The sequence below is a fragment of the Thamnophis elegans genome, chromosome 5 (genome assembly GCF_009769535.1).
Source record: "Thamnophis elegans isolate rThaEle1 chromosome 5, rThaEle1.pri, whole genome shotgun sequence".
In the NCBI taxonomy this organism is placed as follows: Eukaryota; Metazoa; Chordata; class Lepidosauria; order Squamata; family Colubridae; genus Thamnophis; species Thamnophis elegans.
Window position 1 is genome coordinate 40,482,210 of NC_045545.1, and position 24,205 is coordinate 40,506,414.

At 38.8% G+C, this 24,205-nt stretch overlaps 1 protein-coding gene across 2 annotated transcripts in view; it reads right to left on the bottom strand.

Annotated features, from left to right (window-relative positions):
- Window positions 1–17,760, bottom strand: part of BEST4 (bestrophin 4) — a 30,636-nt gene extending 12,876 nt beyond the window's left edge. Inside the window, exons 1-2 of one of the 2 annotated variants that reach the window (XM_032217526.1) lie at window positions 17,416–17,760; window positions 1,869–2,053 (exon numbers count right to left, since the gene is read on the bottom strand). In XM_032217526.1, coding sequence (XP_032073417.1) covers window positions 1,869–2,020 — 152 coding nt within the window. In that variant the 5' untranslated portion in view covers window positions 2,021–2,053; window positions 17,416–17,760. Of the gene's footprint in view, window positions 1–1,868; window positions 2,054–10,602; window positions 11,951–17,415 lie in introns of those variants that run through there. The other variant, XM_032217528.1, reaches the window with a different exon arrangement.
- Window positions 17,761–24,205: the final 6,445 nt, after the last annotated feature.

Here is a 24,205-nt window from a genome sequence, read left to right on the forward strand (position 1 = left end):
CAAGGAGAATCCAGGTAGGGCGAACTACTCTATTATATAAACAGGAGCGAACTCCACACACACTAAACTGATAATTGCTACCTAGATAGGTAATAAAACATATGCAAGCAAACAATCAAGCTCAGAGAGATCACGGATTCCACACCCATTTATTTCTTTGGTTTGATATTTTATTTTGACAAATCAGTTTGAGTTCATAGTTTGAGCCTTGAAGAATCTGTTTCTGGGGTCAACCCCTGACTATGAATGCCTAGGTGCCTGTGGAGAATAAACTACAGCAATTTTCTATATCATTGGAAAGTCCAGTGTCACATGTCAGTTCCCCATCCCTCTGTCCACAAAAGTCTCTATCACCCAGTTTGTTTTGCAGCATTAAGGTAAGACAGTGGTGGGGAGAAAAATCCTCAGCTTATCTGTTTTAGATGCTCCATTTTGCCCTTTTGAATATACCTTCTAGATAGATGCCACATCTTGATTATGTAAAGTAATCTCAAGATGGGTGCAGTTTTTGTCTTCCTGAAAAAGCCCCCATTCATCGTACCTCACCAATCATGGAAATGCATACTGTAGTTCTCCTATTGGGACAAACAGCCTGATGTGGAGATTTTAGGAATACCGTTAAGTGTTATAAAGTGAGATTTCCCATAAGGAATGAAAATGAATTCTCTGATTTCAAATGTCAATTTACTCATTTCAGCACATTCCATTGTTTTTCGAATAACTTCCTCCTGTGTTGGTATTTTCTCATTTTTCCAATTTTTTGCAAATACAATTCTGGCTGCCGTTAAAATATTTACGATCAAGTATTTCAAGTCAGAGAACAAGAGGATGAACAATTTTTTAAGTTTTGCGACTTGTTTTAAAGATGTATTTATATATATTTGATAGATATTTCATGATTTTACAATATAATTGAAAGTAATGATATAAATTATATATATATAATTTATATATATATATTTCTTGCAGTATATATATATACTGCAAGAAATATTAAAATAAGATTGATGATATCATAAAGATATGTTATTACTTAATAGATTTACAATGATGCAACAGTTAGCATATATATGAATTTAATCTTTATATACATGTTTAAAAGGAAGAAATTATAAGAGTGAATTGAATATATGATTTACAATGATAATCAATGTATTAAGGTATAGTGGGTTGATAACTACTGATTTTATATGCATTTGAAAGCGGTGATGCACAAATGTTTGTGACCAAGCAACATGCTAAATAGATATGTAATTGATGATATATTTTTATGTATGTTTTTGTTTGTTTTATAATTTAAAAAAAAATTAAAAAAGAAAATGAATTATCTTTCACTTGTTTTCATGAGCATCAGCCTTTGAATGGCTCTGTGAGGAAAAAATAAAATTGGGGTCTTGCCATTTATTGGAATGAAATGATGAATAGGAATCTTGACTGTTATTATGGTATAACTTCATACTGATCTTATATTGTTTTTTGAGCATGTGGTTTTTAATTCTGGGAGTTAAAGTCCAGATACCTTAAATTTGTTGAGATTGAGAAACACTGCTCCAAGCAAACAAACAAATTTTATGTGTGTATGAAAGGGTTGGAGGAAAAGTGGGGCTATAGTTCCATGTTTTAAGATTCTATCATAAATTATTCTCAGGCTACTGGAAATTTATACTGAGTTCCCCATTTTCACTTCTCACAAACATTGTCCACCTGTTTTCAAACTTTGCTTCATAGTTCAGTGGAATTACAGTTCACACAGACTGCTGCTTAGGATAGGATTCATTTGCAGAAGGATGCTTGCAGAGCTACAATAATCTGTTTTGCAAACCTCTTAAGTTTTAATATCTGATGAACCATTATAATTGCCAACCTACCGGTAAATGGCACTCAGTCCTGCATACAGCACAATGAAGCCCAGAAATTCCTTGTACAGCAGCTTGTAGATGCTCCCTTTCCAGCGGAAGAGCAGCTTAGAGAAGCCCCCAAAGCGAGCATTGGCCACTTTCAAGGTATAGGAGACAGTCATGGCTGCGCCGTCAACCTCCCGTGAGGACACAAACTAAGTCACAAAAAACAGAGAATGTTGAAGGTAAAGAAAAAAAACTCATGTTTTCTTTCTTTCTTGCCAGTTTGAAGAGAGAATAGAGGTGAACATAAAGGAAGTTGCTGCAGAGCGAAGAACTACTGAATATTACTATCACAGAACATGAGTTTTAATCCAAATATTTTGAAGGATGGAAAAACAAGTATTGTCTGCAGGCATTTGCTACAGAATAACTACTACGATTAAAGTCACTGTAGATAATCATTGATAATCAGATTACAAAAGCTATGTAGTTCACTATGCAAACTGCTGCAGCAAAAATTAAGCAAGTTATTCTGTTTGGTTCAAGGAAAGTGCTCTATGCCTTTGCTTGCTCAGAGAGGTTGATATTTGCAACATAATCTTTTGAAACAGAAACTTAACCTGAAACAATTAAGAAAGCCTCAAATTACAATCATAAACTATAGTCATTGGGCAGCAAGCAAACAACTGAACCTACAGAGAATATTGCTCCATTAAAAACATAATTGCTCTTAGAAGCATCCGTGTTGCTTTGCTTCTCAATACTTTGCAAGCTATTTATGACTTATAAAATAAGTCCAGAATAAGAATAAAAAGCCAAGGGCGTGGAAAGGAAAAGAAACACTGAAAAATGAGACCACAACTACTCAAAACGGCAATACCAGATAGGGGAGAAGGAGGAGAACCAATCCAAGTCCATTTTAGGTGACCTTAGACTTCTAAATGGAGCGGCATTGCTCTAATTTAGTTCTGAAAATCAAAAGACATCATACTTTTGAGGCAGATTGAAGCTTCTCTGTTCTCTTGCATTTTTTAAGCAGGACTGGATGTTGAATAATGATGATATACCAAGAAGGAACGAGAACAATTAAGGGAAGTGAACTGTTGATATTTCTCCCCACAATCCACAGTCTGTGAACAAATCACTTAAAACCAAGGGGCATTGCTTTTGAATAACATATTATAACTGCAATGAGCTGCCCCAAAACCAATAGATAATTGAACAACAGGAAATATGGAGAAAAGAATTTCTAAGCATGCTGCTGAGTTGTTTGGTGGACTGAAGAGGGTAATGTATAAGCCAGCAGGAGAGCTTTAGTAACAGCTGCACCGCATGCATAGATAATGTTATAGGGGGATACGCTGGCAGTGTCCCTGCCAGGAAAAATGAAGACTTGATGTTATTCCAATGAAAAGAAATAAGCACTTACCTGCCATAGGATTTGGACTGCAGTGTGCTGTAAATTTCTCACTAATTTGTAGAGACCAGAACATTTGTTACGAACTTCCTTTAAATATCTTCCTCGTAGTCAATAAATTAAAATGCTTAGAATGATAGATTGGAGTCTATTGGTACTCCAAGAATAAGGAACTATAGAACTTCACATGGGATAAAAGTGTGATCAAACTTACTTTTGTAAAGCTTTCATGAAAATGTAACTTTAAACAACTCAGAAGACTAGAAAAATACAGACACAAAGCTGAGTTTTGGCACAAATTAAGTCAGGAACACATTTAATATTGATTTATAGTCTCCTTTTTCTGAAAAGCCTACCAGGCAATTGATGCATATGGCTTTCCTTCCACTATCCCTGTTCCTGCTGTCAATCTGATCCCCCACTCCCCACCGCTATCCCAATTTAGAGTGGCATAGGCTGCTGTACAGTAGGATTTAACTTATGTTCATGCAGAATTAGTATTCTTAAGGTATTTCATCATTTCTTTCTTGGTTCCTTGTAACTCAAATGGCAGATTGGAATTATGGAATCAGAGTTATGGGTTATAATGTCAAAGCAGGGAAATGTCTATGGATAATTATATAAATCCCATCCAGTCGGGCACCTCATTCCCCACTAATAAACTGTTCCATAATTGTAAATTGTAAAATCCACAAGGCATACTGTAAAAAGCTGCTGCCTGCAGGTAAATTAAAGGTCATTGCACATTTCACAGTATTTGTATATAACTATGTTTTAAAAAGTACAGAGCTACATATAATAGTATGCATATAATCCATGATGTAAAATTAGCTCATTTCATTAGCATTCATGAGTAACGAAATAATTTCAAAGTTTCTAGATATGACTGGAAGCATAAATAGAACAAATCTTTTAAAGCCTTTCTCCATTGCTGAGTTGATTATCCATCTGTCCTTGAGTTGGCAGGAATCTACACTGCATGAAATTCGCTGTCCCTATTGCCAATCTCTGTCCTGACCATGATTTCTAGCCAAATATACTCATCTGAAACTCTGAACAGAGCATGTGTAATAAAATGAGTGTTTAAAAAAAAGATAAGGGTAATTTTTCTTTTCTTCTGTATGAAATAGATACAGGGTCATTTTCATTGCTGCAAGATCTAGAGGAACCCAGGGAAGGGCAGTGATTTTCATTCACTTTTCTCCTCATTGATCATAAATGTAATCATAAATGAAGACAATCTTGGATTATTGTCACCTTTAAACTGCTTCTGAAAGTTTAGGGTAGAGAAGTGCAATGTGTTTGCCCCTCTTTTCAGGAAGCATATCTCTTACTCTTTGCACTTATACATACATTTCACTGTGGGAAAGCAGAACTTCACCAGAATTTTAGATTTGATTAACTGGATACCCATGCTTTGCAATGAAACTATGGGATCGGGCAATGCAGGAGAAATCCAGTTCAATCCATTGGCTCAGTGGTGGACGGTAATTGAAACACATAAGGGAATATCACTCCTGCCACCTTGAGCCCGGAAGCAGTTCCATATGTGGAAGGCATAGACTTTTTGGCGAGGTACCAATGTTTAGTATTGTAAGGAACCCCAGACCACTCCTGAGTGAAGGTGTGGAACATCTGCCAGTTTGAACTGAGGTAACAGAATGTGAGGCAACTGGTAGTTGGACTAGAGTTCTTTTCAGGTGGGGAGGGGGAGTAGAATGTCTAGCTCCTTAGCATCAGAGGGTGTTAATATAAGGCAACTAGCAGTTGGAACAGAGTTCTTTTCAGGTGGGGAGGGGGAGTAGAATTCCTTAGTATCAGAGTATGTTAATTACTGTATACGAATTACTAATATTCTGATGGTCATTTCAAAAAAATCCTTTCTTAGCGAGCACATAGAAGCCAAGGGGAACATACAAGCCAAATGTCAAGTTTGTAGGCTTTATGATTCTGGAGATTTCGTTATGAGTGAGTGATATTTGGCTTTTATATATATATAGATTCAGACTGATTGTATTGGAAGCTGAGGAACAGAATGCAAAGGGGGGGGGTTCTCTGTGGAAAGCAGAGGGAAACCATCTCTCTTGGTTCCCTTTCATCTATCTGGATGCTTCAGGATTCCACATCAATTATTCTGAAGGTGGAGCAGAGGACTCACCAAGAACACATCTGCATATAACCATTCCATCATCTATTATGAGCATAAGTCTATTAATAATCTTTTTGGTCGAATCTTTTAAATATATTGCCTCACAATAATGATTGTAGAAGCGCAATTCTTACCAGGCCCTTTGACTGAAAACATCTATTATATTTTAAGTAGCCCTTCCCTTCTTCTGTCAGACTTTCCCTTGGTTTTTGAATTTAAAATGTGGTATGTTATCCTTATCTGAAGGTAGTTGGTTATTGCATTTAAGTTTATACAGTTCTTTCCCCTTCCAATTAATTTTAGACATCTTCTTGATAAAAACATGAATAAGAAAAAGTTTTCAGAAAAGTTATTTTTTGAATAAGGAAAAGAAAAATATTTATTGGACCAGGACTCTATCTGGAGAGGGAAGTGATAAAACATAACCCATTATTCACTAAATAAATGGAGGAAAAAAGGAAATGGGTGTGAATTGCACTGATATGCAGTACTTTCAGTTCAGTCCCACTGATGCTAAAAGTTGACCCTGAAAAATAGTTTAAACATTTGCTCTTCTTGAATTCCCCTGGGAAATAGATGGAAGTTTACGCAGGCAAGAATTTATAACTCTGCAATTTCACAAGATTATAATTTATTTCACAGATGACAAACCCTTGGTTTGCCATAGTTATTGCTGCCCGTAAATCTATCCTTCAAAGTTCTTTTGTCCTTGTTTGGTTGGTCTGACCTCAGTCAGCATCACTGCATTTCTTATCAAGGACCACTTAACGCCCATTCAGTTGGAAGAAGCTTTTAAAGTGTTTATCATTGCACATAGTATTTACTGATCTGAACCTAAATATTTAAGCTAAGCCAAGTTCTGTCGTCCCCCCCTCACAAAAGCGGGTCTTTTTTTGCTCCAGACTTATCTCATCCATCAAATGACAGCTGGTTTATTGAAGTGATGCCATTCAAAATAACAATGAGAAAAGGCCAAACACTAGTTAGTGATCTTACTGCACATGTATTGCTTGCTGGGGTAGTGTGATCCTCTGCTTTATATTCATCCATCAAACCAAAATTAATAAGCTCTGTGTATAATTAATGCAGTTAAATCTAACAGAGGCACTCGTGTGGCAAACAAGTACGGTAAACATAAAACACAATCACAGACTATTAGATAAAAGAAACCAAGTTGAGGCTCTTAATAACTCTTATTAGAAACATAAAAAATACACCTGAACCCACAGGAGAGCTCTATTAGCCTCTTGGTGAACCGTGACTGAGCGAATAGGTCATCAGGATTGAATATTTGACTGTGTCAGCCTCTGCCTTGCTGCTGCTTCGGCTGCCATTGAAACGGGGAGGGGGGGCATGGTATTTGGGAGGGGAATCATTATGTGCTGGAGGAATATTCTAGAAGCTGTCCTGACCATCTCATTGCGCATGTGGAGGAAGGGAGTTTCCCGCCAAGGTTAACTGTCCAGCATTCCACCCTGATGATGTTTTTTGAAGATATCTCCCACCTGACAGTTGGGTGAATTTTAATTGGACTATGGACTGGGGTGCCAAGGGGAGGGGATTGACCTATACATGATATTCATTGCTTTCGCGCCTAATTAACCAGACTCAGCTTAGCTTTGCTACTATTCGTTTGCAATTAGTAAAAGTACACTTAATTTCAAACAAATGGAGTTGAGTGGTTTCTTTCCTGATTATTAAATGAAGCAGCACCTGATAAACTGTCTGTATCATGGGGGAAGAAGCACCATGAAAGGGAAGACAGCTTTTAAGTGATGCTGCTTCACTGATGGGGCCATGATTATGCTTATTCTGCCAAATCTGGGGAGAGGTAATCCCATAGGTAACTTGTTCCCATGCCAAGTAGGGTTTTAAATGTGATAACCAACACCTTGAATTGTACCTGGAAGTTTACTGGGAGCCATCAGAGTGCAGTTTAACATAGGTATACCATGGAGCATCCAATATTATCTGTGCCACTGCATTTTGGATCAGCTGCGTCTCCTAAATGCTCTTCAGGGACAATCTCATGTAAAGCCAAATCGGAGGTGACAAAGGCGTGAGTGACTCTGAATAGTGCTTCCCAATCTAGGAACAGGGACAACTGGCATACAAGATGCAATTGTGCAAAGTTTGCCCTGGCCATGGCTGCCATCTGCTTCTCAAGTGGGACCTGAAAAATGCAGGAGTATCCTCAAATTGCACACCAACTCTGCCTGGAAGTCCATCATCTCATTCGGAATCAATGAGCCCAAGGCAGAGATGTATAATGGAGTATCATAAGGATACCGATTTTTGACCCCATGCTGACAAATGATTTTGCCCAAAGTTTTCATGTACAGTATATGCTAAATAGGAATGGGGAGAGAATTGAGTTCTATGGAACTCTGCAAAAATGAGGCCACGGGGCTAGATTTCCAAACCAATTATTTGTGCAGTGAAGATTTATAAACATATGAACAGTATGAACATCTTTGAATAGCCTATGTTGCTTGTACCTTTAAGTATGATGCTATTCCCTATTAATTATCTAGAATAGGGAATAAAAAATAAAAATAAAAACAAAAACCAGTTCATTTTAACAGTGGTAATGTTTTCTGCTGGTCCACTGAGAAAACTTCTGATTTAAATAAGGGAAGAAATGAAATTGTAACATATAGATGTACTTCTGAGATGAATATGCAATCTCTTTCTTCTCAACAATGGTAAGATGACCAATGCCTCTTGTATGCAATTAGTTACAGCTGACTTAGCATGAGTGAAGAACAAAAGGAACATCAACACCGGAGTGTACACATTGGTATATCATGCTTTCCTTACTTGCCATTAGAACTTTCCTATTGCTGCACTCTGTCTCCAACCCAATCCTGAGCTAACAGAGACAAATGTCCAGTTTTATATGTCCACATTCTAGGGGGATAATAAAAACAGGACTAACTGATCAAGGAACATGTATGAGATTCCAGAGAGTGATAAATACGAGACTGTAGACTGTGTGGCTTAAATGGTTCAAATAACAAGGAAAGAGTCACTCATTAAAATGTTCATGCTTTGAGGTCATCAATTCACCATAGATGTTTTTTATAAATGAGGTATTTTAAAATCCTACAATATTTAAGAGGAAAAAACAAGTACTATTGTAGTTTCTTTAGTTTCTAAAACATTTATTCCATAATAATATATTTAATCTGGTATTAAATTAGCTTTTCCTTTTTAGCAATATTCTTTTATTCTTTTTGAGACAAGTTACAAGAACAGAGATAAAACAAAATGTATACACAGTACAATTCTACGTACACCACAGACATAAACATACTTTATAGTAAGCAACACTTACTTTACAGTAAGCAATGTCAGTATAAAATTATTTCTTAGTTTAGATTTTTTAAAATATCAGTTTTTCTTCATTTTTTGGACCATTAGTCTAAGATACTGGTGTGAGAGCGTGTGCCTAATTTTGTGAATATTGAATGCATTGAGAAAATTATAAAAATAGCATTCCTTACTTTCCCTAAATTTGAACTGTAAATGGCTTGATTGAACCAGTTCTTAACATTTGTTTAGCTGTGAAAATGTAGTAATAAGCAACAGTGCTTTTATAAATGTGACTCCTATATAAGGTAGTTTTGAAGCATAATTAACTGTGATAAAGATCTTACATTTTAGTGTGCTAATAGCAGTAAAGTATGTAATACTAAATGATTCAAATGGTATAATGTCACCAATATCCCAACTGCCAGAAAAATAAAGGTTTCACACCTATAGGGAGTGAAATATTGTAATCACGTGACATATTGTGATTTTTACGCCCTTCACTAAAATGGGGGTGGGCGTGGCCAGTGCGTGACGCATCTGGCCCACAGCCTGCAGTATATAAAATGAGAGCAAACCCCCGTTCCCTACTAATACTCATGATGTTACCCTACTTTGATAATGAAGTGTCTGCAAATAAACAACCGAGCTCAGCGAGCTCCAAGGACCCCACAAATAAAGGATGTCTACATAATGCACATGCAAGTACATATATGATATTTCACATGTGATTTGTACCAACAACCTATTTTTGTTCCATTAGCCTTCACTTAACTTATGGAAATCTCTCTCTAGTATTCAACTGATGGGTCAATCATGAAAGGTGCCCAAAAGAAGACTGTTTCAGGAATTTGCACAAGGCCAAGCTATATGTGCCCAGACACTGTGAAAGCAAAACAAATGAATGCAAATTACTGTTATTATTGGATAGGTTAGAAAATGTGTTAATTAAATAAGGATATGCTAAGTGTTTGAAATATTTTAACAGTCAAAAGAATCTTTTAAGAGAATGGGTTTATGCAATCCTTGCCACTAGGAGGCAGTGTCTCCACCTGACAGGAATTTGAAATAGGAATGATTAAAAAATTGGAAACAATCCAAGACTGATGTAGCTAAACATGTAGGAGGGTTGGCTGGAGAGATTGGCTCATATGCAAGAATGAACGCTAGGATACAGAATGTCAGAATTCAGGAGGTAGACTTGGAAAAAAAACATAAAGGAAAAGCCATGTAGAAAATAATGCCGAATTTTATATAATATAAATAATATATAAATAGTATATAGTATAGTATATACTAGATTTATATGCAGCTTGACAATGCTTTACAGCCCTCTCTCAAGCAGTTTACAGAGTCAGCACATTGCCCCCAACAATCTGGGTCCTCATTTTACTGACCTCAGAAGGATGGAAGGCTGAGTCAACCTCGAGCCTGGTGGTGAGATTTGAACTGTCAAATTGCAGTCAGCAGAAATAGCCTGCAGTACTGCACTCTAACCACTATGCCATCCTGGCTCTTAGTATAGTAATATAAAAATATGAGAGAGCTGTGAATTAAGAAATGGGAACGTGCTTTTTAAAGGGAATAAAAACATTTTCTGCCAGATTACCTCCCCTTTCTTATTCATATGGGGTCGGAAAGCCTCAGGTTTTGAAAAAAGTTTTTTATTTTTAAGCCTTTCCTCTCAAGAAATGTTTAATTATGAGAAGCATTAATTTTGAAAACCGTGAAGTATGTATTTAAAAGGCATAGTATAACTGGGCTGGGAATGATCTTTGGTTAGATAGCCCACTTAGTCCCACTGTTCACACTGCTCTAAGATTGCTTTTTTTTTCTATGCTTAATTACATTGGATGTTCCTTTCAAAGTTTTCTAGTTCTGCAAAATGGGGGGGGGGGGAAGCATGATATGGTCTCATTTTTATATAGAAGTTGATCCTCCACATCAATAGATCAATCTAATGTACAATAAAATCCTATTCTTCCAAGAAGCAGCCTCAGCAAAGATTAACATTCTCATTCTCCATGTGATCTGAGTCTTCCAACTCAATCCCAGGGACAAGGTTGTAATAATCTACTGATTTGTTCATGTAGAGTCTCTCACGGTCTGCTGAATCTCGCAGAACATCTGTTACACTCAATGTCTCAGCTTCGGTTTCCCCATCTATTGTCTCTTCCTCTTCAGTGACTGGTTTTGTTGTTCCCAACTTTTCTTGATCAAGATGTCTACATGTCAAGGAATCATCAGAAGTCCCCCGTTTAATCTCCACTTCCTCATAAAGGTCTCTGCTGCTCTCCAATAGTGCAGTTGAAGGTTTAAACAAAATTTGGTTTCTCAACAAGTTGTTTTCACTCCCTGCAGCACCATGAACAGCCATAATAGGTGGAATAGAGCATTGGTGATCATCTGATCTATTGGTTCCATTCTTCTCCACTGTAGCCAACTGGCATTCCTTTCTATCATGAAGAGCATAGCCTGTCTTTCTCTTCATCTTCTTTTTGCGCTTGCAAAAGTAACAGGTGACCAAGACAAGAACAGCAACCAGAGGTAAGCAAATAAACAGAGCTGTGAGTCTATGAGTCTGGCACAATTCTGCCTTGGAAATGTTTTTTATGTTTATGCCATAGTAATGTTCTGGGGTGTGACAAATGATGTCAAATGAACTAAGGATATATTTTCCTAGATGTTCAAGAAAATTGCAAGTGCAATCCCAACTGTTGTGAGAGAGACCAAGTGTGAGAAGGGAAGGTTTGAAAATCCCAGAAGGAAGGGAAGTTAAGTTATTGAAATCAAGGTAGATCTCCTGAATGCGGTTAGATGTTTCGAGGAATGATTCACATAAATTCTGGAGTTGATTGTTCTCCAAGTGAATAACACGCAGGCTGGGTGCATGTCTCAGGAAATTATCTGGAAGCCAATTTAATTTGTTATGGTCCAAGTACAGAATTTCCAGGCTAAAAGAATCAATACTTACATTCTTAATATGTGATATATCACAGTTTGATAGGTGCAGCTCTTTCAACCCTACAGTTCCAGCAAAGATGCTCCAGTCCAAAATATCGATTTTAGTCCATGTGAAATTCAAACAACATGTCTCAGGAGCTAATTTAGTCCTAAATTTCTGAAAGGTGATATCTGTGCTGCAGTTGCAGGTCTTTTCCATTGCTCCAAATGTAAATTTGGTTGCTAATAGCATCCCACCAAAAAGTATAACTGTCCATTTATTCTGATCTAAATAAAAAATATATCAATTATTAGACCTTTTGCACAGATTTGCATTATAAATTGCAATTAGAAATCAACTCTTTCTGCAGTTAAGTCACAAATTCAATAAACAATGATTGGTCAAATGCAATTATTCTAAACTGAATTGCAATGATTTACTTCAATAATAATAGGTTATATCCAAATTAACTGTAATGATTATGGAAAGTCTCCTTCCATTCAGAGAACACTGGGATCCATCTGAGGCAAACATGGCTGATACTTCCATTCCACTGCATCCCACTCCATCACTTTTTGTCTCAAGCTGAACAAGTAGGTCCCACAGCTTTTAAAAGAGGATTTCATCACAATGGAAGTATCAGAAGTCAGATAAGAATTTTTTAAGACTGCTGCATCCACCAAGTAGGACAAGATGTTTTCATTATAACCAGAATTTGTACTACACTATGTCTACAAAGTAAAATAATGTTTTAAAATGGTTGCTTGTCACTTTCTGACAAGAGTTCTTAAGAGCGCAGGGAGCAGCATTAACCAATTTGGGGTACAGCATCATAAAACACTATGAGGCTGTTCTATTTATATGATTGCTAATATCATGGGCTGTGTCTCCTAGTATCTTGTACTGTAATGCCAGAGGACAACTCTCAGAGAAGCTCAAAATCCAAGGAATTGATTGCCCACTGGGCACAAGTCCCTTCCCTTGTTCCCAGCATTTTTTTTCCTGTATCCTGAGAAATATATATATATATATATATATATATATTTATGCTAATGGTGTGCTTCCTCCTCTCCTTACCCTGCTATAGGTACAAGGCAGGTCCTTTCCTTTAGAAATGAAGTAACTGAAGGAGACAGGAGAACTGTGAATTAATGGATGAGAAATTGTTTGCTTGGAGGAAAACAGATACTTTAAAAAGAATGAATAAGTAAACATAGACTTCTCCAGGTGTCTAAAACTCCACTGGGAAGGAGATCTCTTAATCTTTGGTTGATGCTGTATATAACAGTGTTATTATGAAGAAAAAACACATCCCTTTTTCATTCCAGAAAAGATGTAGCAACGGCTTCTGCTTGGGGAATGCCGTATGCTGATGGTGTATACATTTGATGATCTCAATTAAGCATTTCCATACTATAGCATGTCACTTGCCCTGAAAAGATCTCGGTCATAATATGTTTTGTTTCATTTTGACTAAGAGCGTCAATTTAACATAGCCTCTAAGTGTCATATAAACTATAGCTAAATATACTGAATTATTGAATATATTGTACAAATCCAATAACATTTATTTATTTTTATTTGTTTTATTTCATTTATATATCAAATTTGGAGACTATCCATCTTTCTCACTGAGCAACTTTGTTTACTCAGTAAATCATAGCTTAGATATGTACTCTGCCACTTTGGGCTATCCATAGCTGGAGCAGAGTAAAACAGTTGATTCATATTGTATTTGCTATGAAAGCAAGTAAGCAAGAGGGCATTCTAATGATTCTTCTTATATTCTCTGATCATTCCTGTCTTGTTGAACTTGTAGAACACTGACTGCTTTAAACTGTTTAATTTAGCGTACTCAACTGGAAAAAAATTATCCTACTTGTTGATTCAACTTTTATTTCAGATTATTTGGCAGCAAAATGGCCCTGCTTTCTGTTGCTCATCTCTCACATGTTGAAGAGATTTGCAGGAGCCCCATCTAATGTCAGCAAATAATGACTGTATACCAAAGGAACGATGCTACTTTACAAACAGCAACCAGTTCTTTCCTGTTGCTAGGAAATAATCACAGCATGATTAAGTTGTAGATGGATTAGTCTGCGGTCAGTTTCACAGACTAAAGTCATAATGTGACTTTGACTTAAGATATTATTTGAACCATAAGCAAGCAAATTTATAGACATATTTCCCATGAAACTCCTGCACATCTACATTTAAAACCTCATAATTACTCAAGAACAATTAAGCCCTTAGATCACTATATTTTTGCAATATTACAATATAAATTATTTTAGAAATCATTTTGTCTAGTGAAACACACAGAGTACAATAGGAAGAAACATGAAAGCATTTAACATTTTCAAGTACTGTGTAGTATATGCAGGATGCACTTGCAGATGAAACTGAAGTTTGAAACCGTCAAAAGATATTGCAGCCTATTTAAGATTAATTGCCTGAAAGTTGTGCTGCAACATTCAGGAAGAGCTAATTGGTTTTATGTTAGCATCTCCCAATAATTTCCAACCAGGTTTAATATGGATCCAATCACTGCTATGATTTTTTAATGTTTTCTTTCTGCCATTGTGTTGAATCGGAAGTTGTGGTATGAGGGCCCCTGTGCTGGAGACACTGATTTAATCTACATACTGCAGGAACAATTAGCAGGCTTTGAGCCAGAATAGGATCCCACCCTAGCTCTTCCTGACCAATGACATCAGCTTTTCCTTCTCAGGTTTGGTTCTCAAACATCCCTGACACTTAAAATAGAGTATTAAGATCAGTAATAGTCATTTGGAGTCAGGCAACATCAAACTGAATGAATTAATAAGTAACAGTTTCCAGAAGAATTTACAACATAAAGGGAGAAACACCGAAACTCATTACACTTTTAAGATTAAGTCACATCAGTACTGATTTTAATGAAAATTGAAATATGTTTATGCTAGATATTTTGGACTACTACACCCATTAACACAAATAAACATGGCCAAATAAAAAAGTGTTAGGGAGATTGTAATCCCAACCTTTTGGCAGGCACTGGTTACCACCCATTGGAAAAAGAACGTATAACCTGATGGGAGACTATATAATTTAGTACCCAATGTATTGTATCAATTTATGCTAAGTCAGACAAAAATAATTAATGGGAAGACTTTTGTAGAAAAGATATAGCTTATACCTTTCCCACAAAAGTCTTCCCATTATTTATTGGGAATTATAATTATATAACCTACACTGTCTGGTTGTTAAAATCCTGGATTTTAAATGGATAGTTTATTCCACAAATACGCTTTTGCTGCACAATTTTTTTGAAGCATCTGCTCCTGAGTATTCTATTTGATCAGTGATATTCACAAGGCAGCCTGTGATCTGTCTACAGTTCTTTCATAACTAGAACTACCATTATATGGAGCAAGCCGGCATTGGCACTGGTAACAGTTCCTCTTGAGTTACCATTCTAATGTTAGTAATCTTTGCTTGTTGCTGGAATGGATCGCTAGTGTCACTTGGCCTCTTCCCAACATATCACTGACAGTATTGAGAAAGGACCTTGAGTGAGCAAGGAGGCAGAGAGGTACTCTTATACTGTTTGCTGCTTTTGCTACATGGCACATGCTGATATTTGTTGCCGCAATTGCACATTTATTTGAACAGAGAGCATGCAGGTGATAGATGGGACAGCGACAGTTGTTAAAGGATAGTTTTGTCTATGCTACATGCTCTTCTCTGTGTCCCTAAGTGGCCTGCTGTCCTTGGGTGCAATGAAAGATGTTATCGCCTCACTACTATTGATGATAGAATCAACTGATAGCTAATCTGTTTTTGTGTATACAATGGAAACCTCAAACATAATAGAACTTGTCCGCTAATACTGAAGTTTTTTTTTTTTTAAAAATGTATCCCAAGAAGCACAAATTGCTTTCAGATTAGCAAATGAATCACTGATCTACTTGTCAGTTTCCTGTAAAGAGAAAAGTTACCTCAATATGTTTTCTGGTTATACCTAGAGGGGCAGGAAACAGCTGCCTTCAAAGCGGAAAACATCTTTGGAATATTCTTGTCATGCATTATTGCATGGAGTAGGTGAATGACTGAACTCCTTGATCCCTACCACTTACGTTATAGGCAAAAAAAATCTGCTTTTGAAAAGCAAATTAGGGTTACACCTGAGAAATTGCACAGATCTTGTGAATGGGATCATTATCTCCAACTTTAAAACTACCTGCTAGCTCCTCATCTTATAAATGCAATTGAGTTGGGAGAGACAATAGATCAGGAATACATTTTTCCTTGTGTGACCAAGGAGCCATACTCAAGCAAATTGCAGAATTTACTTTCTTTTCTCCTATGATTCAAGAAGGTGGGTAAGGAGGAGGGAAGAATGAATAAGAAAGTTTTTAATCACTCTGGGAAATCAGAAAACTCACGGTGCTGGGATCCAGTCTGAAGCCAACAGAAATGTCCCTACTAGCAACTTTTTGGAGAAAAAGTGGAGGCTGCAGAACCCCCAGTAAACAAGATACACATTCTGTTTCTTGGGGACTCCCCTAAAAGTAGATTACATGCCATCAGTCCATGCCTTTGATCTGGGAAGAAAGATGACACCAAAAAAAAGTATCTCAGCAGCTGCAATTATTTTAGCACCGCATTGTGAAATGCAAATGCGGCCTCACTGAATTTTTGTGCTCTTCTGGTTACCATCTTCCATTGCAAATTATAAAATAACCCCAGATCTTGAGTAGTGATCCGCTGGATACCTGCTGCCCTCTACAGCACCGGAAGTGCAACTGACCGGACAGAAGAGCAAGTCAGAGACTGTGGGAAACAGCCGAGAGAATTGACAGCAGTTGGAAAGGGATACCCTTTTTATTTGTCCACACTGCACAGTACTTCATTTAGCCAAGCAGTAATGATGAGAGACGTTTTATTTCTTCTTTAAGGCCTCCAAAACCGTCCTGAAAAACGGGCCGGCCTTTTGCATCTTTTTACTTTATTTTGGTTTGTTGCATTTCATACGGTGCTTTTAAACCTTTTTTTCCCTTCTCCCCTCCGCCCCCCCCCCCGACAAATGGGGTGGGAAATCCGCAAGTAGTTGGTTGGAAGAGGGGAAAACGGATCTCACCCCCAGGGGTATTATACCCTGGAGCGGGCGGAGGAGTAACTCGAGCTGCCCTACAATTGCCTTTTTCTTCGCAGGGAACCTCTGCGCAACCATTCGCTGCCGCTTCTTGAAGAGTCGCCTGCAAAAGAAACTCGGCGTTCTTTCTCAAAATAACCGGAGCCTGGTCTCCCAGGATACGAGATTATAAACAGAAAGCATCTCCCAGACGCGGCCTGGCAAACGTCCTGATGCCGCGGGAGTAAAGCCCAAGGCCCCGAGCGGATCTGCCTCACTTCCCCACTCCCCACAAACGTCCAGCCAGGCTGCAACAGGGCCGACTCTCCCGCCCACCCCAACTTCTTTTAAGCCAATTCCCCTGGCCGTGTCCGGAAAAATACAGCTTGGTCTCGGCGGGACTCCTAGGAAAGAGAGGGGAGCTGCACCCATGGGACGCCCTCCGCCTTTGCCTCCTTTTCTGGGACACCTGTCGACCTGCGCGAGGGAAGGGAGGGCTCCCTGAACAGGTCCTTTCACAGTGCCCCCTTCCCAAGAAGGCGCGCTCCGACGGCCGGGAAGTCCGAAAGCTCCCTTGACCGTCGAGGATGGCGGGCGACGCCTTCGGGCCAGCCTGGAGAATCTCCAGCTACTCACCTCCTGCCCCCGGGGCTCTGTCCCGTCCCATTGTCCGGGCGCGTCGAGGGAAGCCCCGTCAAAGTTGCTCCATGCCTGGCTCAGGCTCGGAAAGGGACGCGACTTCGCCGAGCGAGCCTCCTTGGGCAGCGCCGGGCTCTGCCTTCTTCCCCGGGGCGTGGCCCTCCCGCCGCCCGAGAAACTGTTGGAAAAGGCGGAGAGGAGGGAGAACCAAGCCGGCGGGCGCCTACATGCTTCCTCCCGCCGGCGCTCGTGGCTGTGCCCGCTTTGGAGGCCTTCGCCTGCTTCGAGAGCCCAAAGCGTCCTCCGACTGAGTTTTTGGGCGGCGGGCTTCGAATCCCGGGAGACTCGCTTTCCGCCTTTCCCGAGAAAGAGTTCAGGGAGAACCGAACGGGCGCCTTGCCCTACACCAGGAATGACTAATCTGAGTACACATTTTATTTTTTTCACCTTTCACCAGTAAATAGACCATAATTCTTTTGTGTCATATTTAAAGGCTGTGTGGTTGGTTCCATGAGTGCGGATACTACAAGTACAGTGACCTGCCGTGAGGTTTATGGCTGGTGAGGCACTGACACAGTGGTGGGTTTCAATTTTTTTTAGACTTGTGGACTTCAACTCCCAGAATTCCAAAGCCAGACATGCCCAGTTCTGATTTAAAGCAACAGCATTTGTTTTTCTCCTTTGCGAAAAAGTTTCCTTCATTCTTTTTCTTCTCCCTCCCCCTCCTTCCTCCCTCTCTCAAACAGACTCACGCACACAGAGAAGTTGGATTGGATATATTTTCCAATGGCTTGAAAGCAGCTTCTCTGCCATGCCCCCCCCCCCCCCGCCAATTCCCCTGCTGCCTTCCCCAAACACCTCCACCATTGCAAATGCAGCCTGCTCTCTGGGTGGGAAATGCTTGAAATGCAATAAAGTCCACCCACCCACTCAACTCCTGCTTGCATGCTGGGGTGAGAGAAGAGGCAGAGAAGCCAGAAGGGAGTGGATCCGAGGCTTTGATTGCAGGCGGAGCCACGTTGCCTTTTCAAACTTGTAATCAGTGAAGCTGGGCTTATATAGTTTTATCCAGCTCTGTGTGTGTGTGTGTTTTTGAAAAGGCAACGTGGCTCTGCATGCAATCAAACTACACTTGGGGAGGGATCTACACTTGAGGATGAAGTTTGAATTCCTCCCCCTCCCTCTGACCCACACGTACCTTTTCCAGCTGTTTCAGAGAGGATTTCAAGTCTGCTCTTGCCTGTCATCATGAAAAGAAAAAAATGTAAAAGTAAAAAGACAAGAGCTGAGGTCAGGTTGAGCTAGTTGCTGCCAGAGTCACCGTGGATGACTCTGCTTAACTGTTTAAAAAAGCCTCTAAAAAGCGCCCTCTACAGGAAGAGGCATGAGAACGACATGCCTCACCTACGTCAGGAATTTTTAGGCTTTTAACCCTTACTTAACTCTGCTCGAGTGATCATAAAACGCCTAAAGTCAGACTAGATGAGGCACGTCGTTCTCCTGCCTCCTGTAGAGAGCGCTTTTTAGAGGCTTTTTTAAACAGTTAAGCAGAGTCATCCATGGTGACTCTGGCAGCAACTAGCTCAGCCTGACCTCAGCTCTTGCCTTTTTCCTTTTACATTTTTTTTCTTTTCATGATGACAGTGGTGAGGCTGTGCCGCCCTTGCCTCCCCTGACTGCATGTCCCTGTACAAGTAGTCCTTGACTTATGACCATAATGGAGCCCAATTTTTCTGTTGTTAAGTGAGACATGTGTTAAGTGAGTGTTGTTCTGGTTTACTCGCCCTTTTTTGCCTCAGTTGTTAAGTGAATCATTGTAGTTGAGAAGTTAGTAACCCAGTTGTTAAGTGAATCTGGCTTCCCCATTGACTTTCTTGTCAGATGCAAAGGTGATCACATGACCTTGGGCCACAGCAACAGTTGTAAATTGTCAACTGTCTGAATTTTGATCACGTCAATATTGCAAAGGTCATAACTATGAAAAATGATTATAAGTCAGTGCCGTTGTAACTTTAAATGGTCACTAAACTGTTGTAAATTGAGGACTGCCTGTATTATGATTACAATTACAATAATCAGAAACAATAATAGTTTGAGACATTCACTACATTTGCCTTAGTCTGTATATTTCATTTACTCTGATGAATAAGATAGGCAATCTGTCTAATAGTCTATATAACCCTGCATAGATAAATAACATACTCCAATAATTAAATCGCAGTGGCTAAGTGACTACGGTTTACAAAGAGGGTTCTTTTGAAATTTCAGGATATTATACTGAATTTGGACCCTAACTGCTAATCTTTACTTGTACAGTAGACACATAATACATATTAGTGGTGGGTTTCAATTTTTTTAGAACCTATTCTGTAGGTGTGGCTTGCCTTGTGGGAGTGGCTTGCCGCCCATGTGACTGGGTGGGCATGGCCAACTTGTAAATGTGGTGAAATGCACTTAACATTCCTCTTGCTTAGCAACCAAAATGTTGGCTCAGAAACTCTGGCATTTGAAGCAGGCAAGTCTTAAAGCTTTCAAGTTCAAGACCCTTGCACCCCTAACCCTTTAGAAAAAAAACAACAACCCAGGGGTGTTCAAACTTGACAGCTTTAAGACTTGTGGACTTCAATTCCTAGAATTCCTCCTCTCGCTCTTCATCTTGATGGTGTGCGGACGGAGGGAGGGAGCTGGAACCAGTTCTAAACGGCACTGTAGATTTGTGGAACCTCTTCTATAGAAGAGGTTAGAACTGGCCGGAACCCACCCCTGATACATATGTACCCATTATGCTATTTCCTTTCAGGCTAAGCAACTTAACACGGGGCGGGAGGATGGTGGAGAGTGAGAAGTAATAAACCAAGTAAATTAAAATCAGGAAATAAGGAAAGAAAAACTAAATCTAGTTTACTTTTAACCTCAGTCAGTAAACCTTCCCGTAGCATTTTATTGTTGCAAACCATATTTGCTTCCACTGTATCCTACGCTGATACCTATATTCTTTCTTTAAACTTCACATTTCATTTTTTCTGAAGGATCTCATTAACCGCATCCAAATCTGACTTTCTCAGTCAGATTTTAATGGTTTGCTAACAGATGGCCAAAATAATTCTCCTGCCATTACAGTTGTGGGTAAGCAATGCCTTTTAATTGCTCAGCAATGTATTCACTTAATCAGATAACTGCAAATATTAACATTCTGCGTGGTGAAATCTGAGAGTTGAAGCCCACACTTTTTTAAGTTGTTGAGATTGAGAAATACTGCTCTACAGGGTTAGCAGTAATAATGTGAGACCATTCTTGAATAAAGATATGAATATGTATTTATTTAGCACATCATACATAGACTAGCAATATCTATTAACATTTAACAAAGATATGAAATCTTCCCCTATAATGGTAGGTGCAAATGACCTTGACACAGGGAAGAGCCAGGGCAGCTGCCAATAAGAGGCAGTTTAGCCTACAGCAGCAATGTGGATATGGTAAATATTTCAGAAGGGACCCTCCCTAGTTTTTTGGAGTACAAAGGTGACCAAGAAAAAATGTAACTTCAGATTTGCAAGGTTGCTGTCAGCTTTATGAGTTAGTCTAGACAAGAAGTACACCCAAAAAAGCTAATATTTTTAATACAGGTAGTCCTTGACTTACCACAATTAAGCCCAACAATTCTGTTGCAGGTGAGACATTGTTAAATGACTTTTGCCCTATATTACGACCATTCTTGCCACAGTTAACTAAATCACTGCAGTTGTTAAGTTAGTAACACAGTTGTAGAGTGTGAAACTAATTAATTATTGAGTCAGATGCTAAAAGGTGAACAGATAAATATACTATTGATAATTAAAAAATCACCTTAGACATTATTCCCATCCACCGTTTCATTATCATGCACAATATAAAAGGGGTCACCTTGTGTCCTACTTTCCATCTCTATTCTGCCCCTGCTATGCACGTAAAAAAGCTAATATTGGAACAATCAAAAGACCCTCTCTTTGAGGGATTAACCCTCTTATTGAGGGTTAGGCCAGGTAAATTAATTAAAAAACTTCTGCATTCTAAGATAGGATCCTGTAGTAGCACACAGTAACTTTCATTGTAACATGGTTGAATCCAAGAGTTCAGCTCAAACTCTGGCATTTAAATTCATGGCTTTAAAGCAGACTTCTGGATAAGTAAGCATTATTATTAGGATGATTAATTTTCCCCAGAGGGTCTTCAATAAGGTCGAACAGAAAATTATTTGAACTTACTTATCCATCAAGTCATAGTTGCTCTATTCCAACCAGACAGTACAGGTTGATGAGATCACTCCTTTTGATGCAGTCTAATGTGGTGTCTTCCAAAGAAGGACACTGAGTCAGAGTTAATTTATTAAGGGGAAAGGAACTTGAGAATTGGCTTCCAACATGAAAGCAGGTTTAGGTCAAGGCCTATGCATATAATACTGGTGGTGAGTTGGCTGTAACAAGTTATCATCGATCCCTTCCAGGTAAATCACTGATTTTGGGTCTTGTCAGATGGATAATGCTCAGTGCTTCAATTATGAGCACAACTATTGTAAAGTTTGTGCTTAGTAAATGTTCCATGGAAAGAAAAAATATGAAAGTTACACTAAGCCTTCCATTACATTCTATGAATGAGACAGTACAGTAGTACATACAGATGTGCCTGGACTAGAAGCAGCCCTGAAGATACAGAACTCTTTGTAAGGCATCCAGGGTACAATAGAGGAAGCCACATTTCTGCCTTTATGCTGTAATATCAATAGTTTTAATACAGCACCCAAAGTAAAAATAAACCATCTACCCCTCTGACATGCATTTTTTGAGTTGTTTCTCTTCTAGCACGAATCAAGATCAAGCATCTCTGAAACTGTAAAGGTAGAGGTCAGTAGCTCTACAGGGTGATTTTAAGTATGCTAACTCACCCCTGCTGAACTTTTGTTCTTCCCATTTTCTCTCTCTCCTTCTTTCTCACTGTAGCAAGGGAGAACAATCTGAGTTCTTTAAATATTGCTGTACTAACATTTACAGAGTCTTGATCAATGGGGCCAAAAGGGAAGGTGCTGAGAAGTGACCCCCTTTTCCAGACAACACTGAAGGCAGCACTTTTTAGCAGGGCAAGTATGGCAACAGTATGTGAATCAGGATTAAACTCCCTGCAGTGGCTCCTTGCCATTTTTTCCAAGGAAATTGAAATTATCCTGCTTTTTCCCTGCCCTATAAGTTAGTGCTGTGATTCCAGTTATTGCAGATATTTTATTTAGTTCTTCCTCTGCCTTTTGTTTCTGGTATTTTTGGGAGGAGAGGGGGGACACAGCACAGCCTGGCACTATCTCCTTCACCGAAATGAAAGAGTTCTGACTAAACTCACTCCCCATTTTCACTATTTTTCTCATGCCTTTCCTTTACCTGTGCCAGGAATATTTCAGGGAGTGCCATGGAGGTCCTAGCTGAAGAGATTTAATCATTAAACAGGCATTTTCTACTAACATGCCTGCAACTCAGTGTTTGGCAGAGTATCCACTGAGCCCCAAATAATGTTTTTTCCATTGTTTGAAGATCTGCCTTCAAAACTCTCCTCAGACTTGCCAAGTAGTCAGGTTCTTGACTGAGGAATCCATCTTCCGTGTTTGAGTTCTGTTTGCCATATATTGCTGTTAAGGTAGGAACGACCTCTGGATAAAACACTTTTTATTTCTATTCTTGGCATAGGGTGTGTTATATTTGCTTTGTTGATAATAGTGCTGGTTTACCAATTTCTAACAGTGGCTGCCCATAAAGAAAGCATTATTTATTATGAAGTTTTGGCCATGCAATCTAGGTTTTAACTTGAAAAACCATTCACCTTTTTTCCCCTTTCTCTTTGTTAAGCCTGACCAGTAATCAGACTATAGGAAAGAGCCAGTTTATCTGTGAAGCTGATAAATAAGATTTAATATTGCTGGCTATTCTTTATTGCTTGTATTTATTATCAAATAATAGAAGTTTTCATTCCAGTGTTAGTTTGTAAATCCATCTAAGGCAGAGGTCAACCCACAGTTTCTAGTCAAGATTTTCACAAGTTAATTATTCCTTAAAGAAATATTTTGTGCATATTTTCTCCACAATCTAGTTTGTGGCTGCCTGATACAAACCAATTCTTAATCTATATAGCAATGGACTGTTAAACTAATTCTGGGTCCCGAATTTTGGAAATACAGTACTTAATGTTGCAGTTAGTAATATGTGTTAAAATCATGATTGCATAAATACACTCAATTTGCAGAAAATTAGTTCAACTAGACAGATGATTCCTGTCTCAGTTGAATTAGCTGCATTTTGAATCTAGTGCACCCAAATTTCCATCTGCTTATCAAACATACGCACATCTTTGATTCCCTTCTGAATTGCTTGGCCGCAAGATTCAGAGACCTGCTTGTTCGTAAGCACTTTGCTCATTCCAACATGAACCCAAAAAAGATTCATTGTTCAACTTCCTGCTTCATTTTGTCTTCTCTCATACAGTAGCCCAGTGTTGCAATAAGGCAGGGAAAGCCAACCTTTTTACAGATGCAGGTTGCCTTTCATTTCATTTTAATGGCTTGTTAAGAGCTTTTAATGACAGGAGATGGCATTCTGATGTTATCAAAGGAGTGGAACTTGCACTGAAATATGGAATACATAGTTCATAGTAAGAAAACCAACAATCTGCAAGCAACTTCTTTGTGGACGACAGGCTAAGGTCAGAATTCAAATCTTAGTGTTCTTCCCAGGAAAGACTTTTTCATAAACTAGCTGTGTAATCTTCG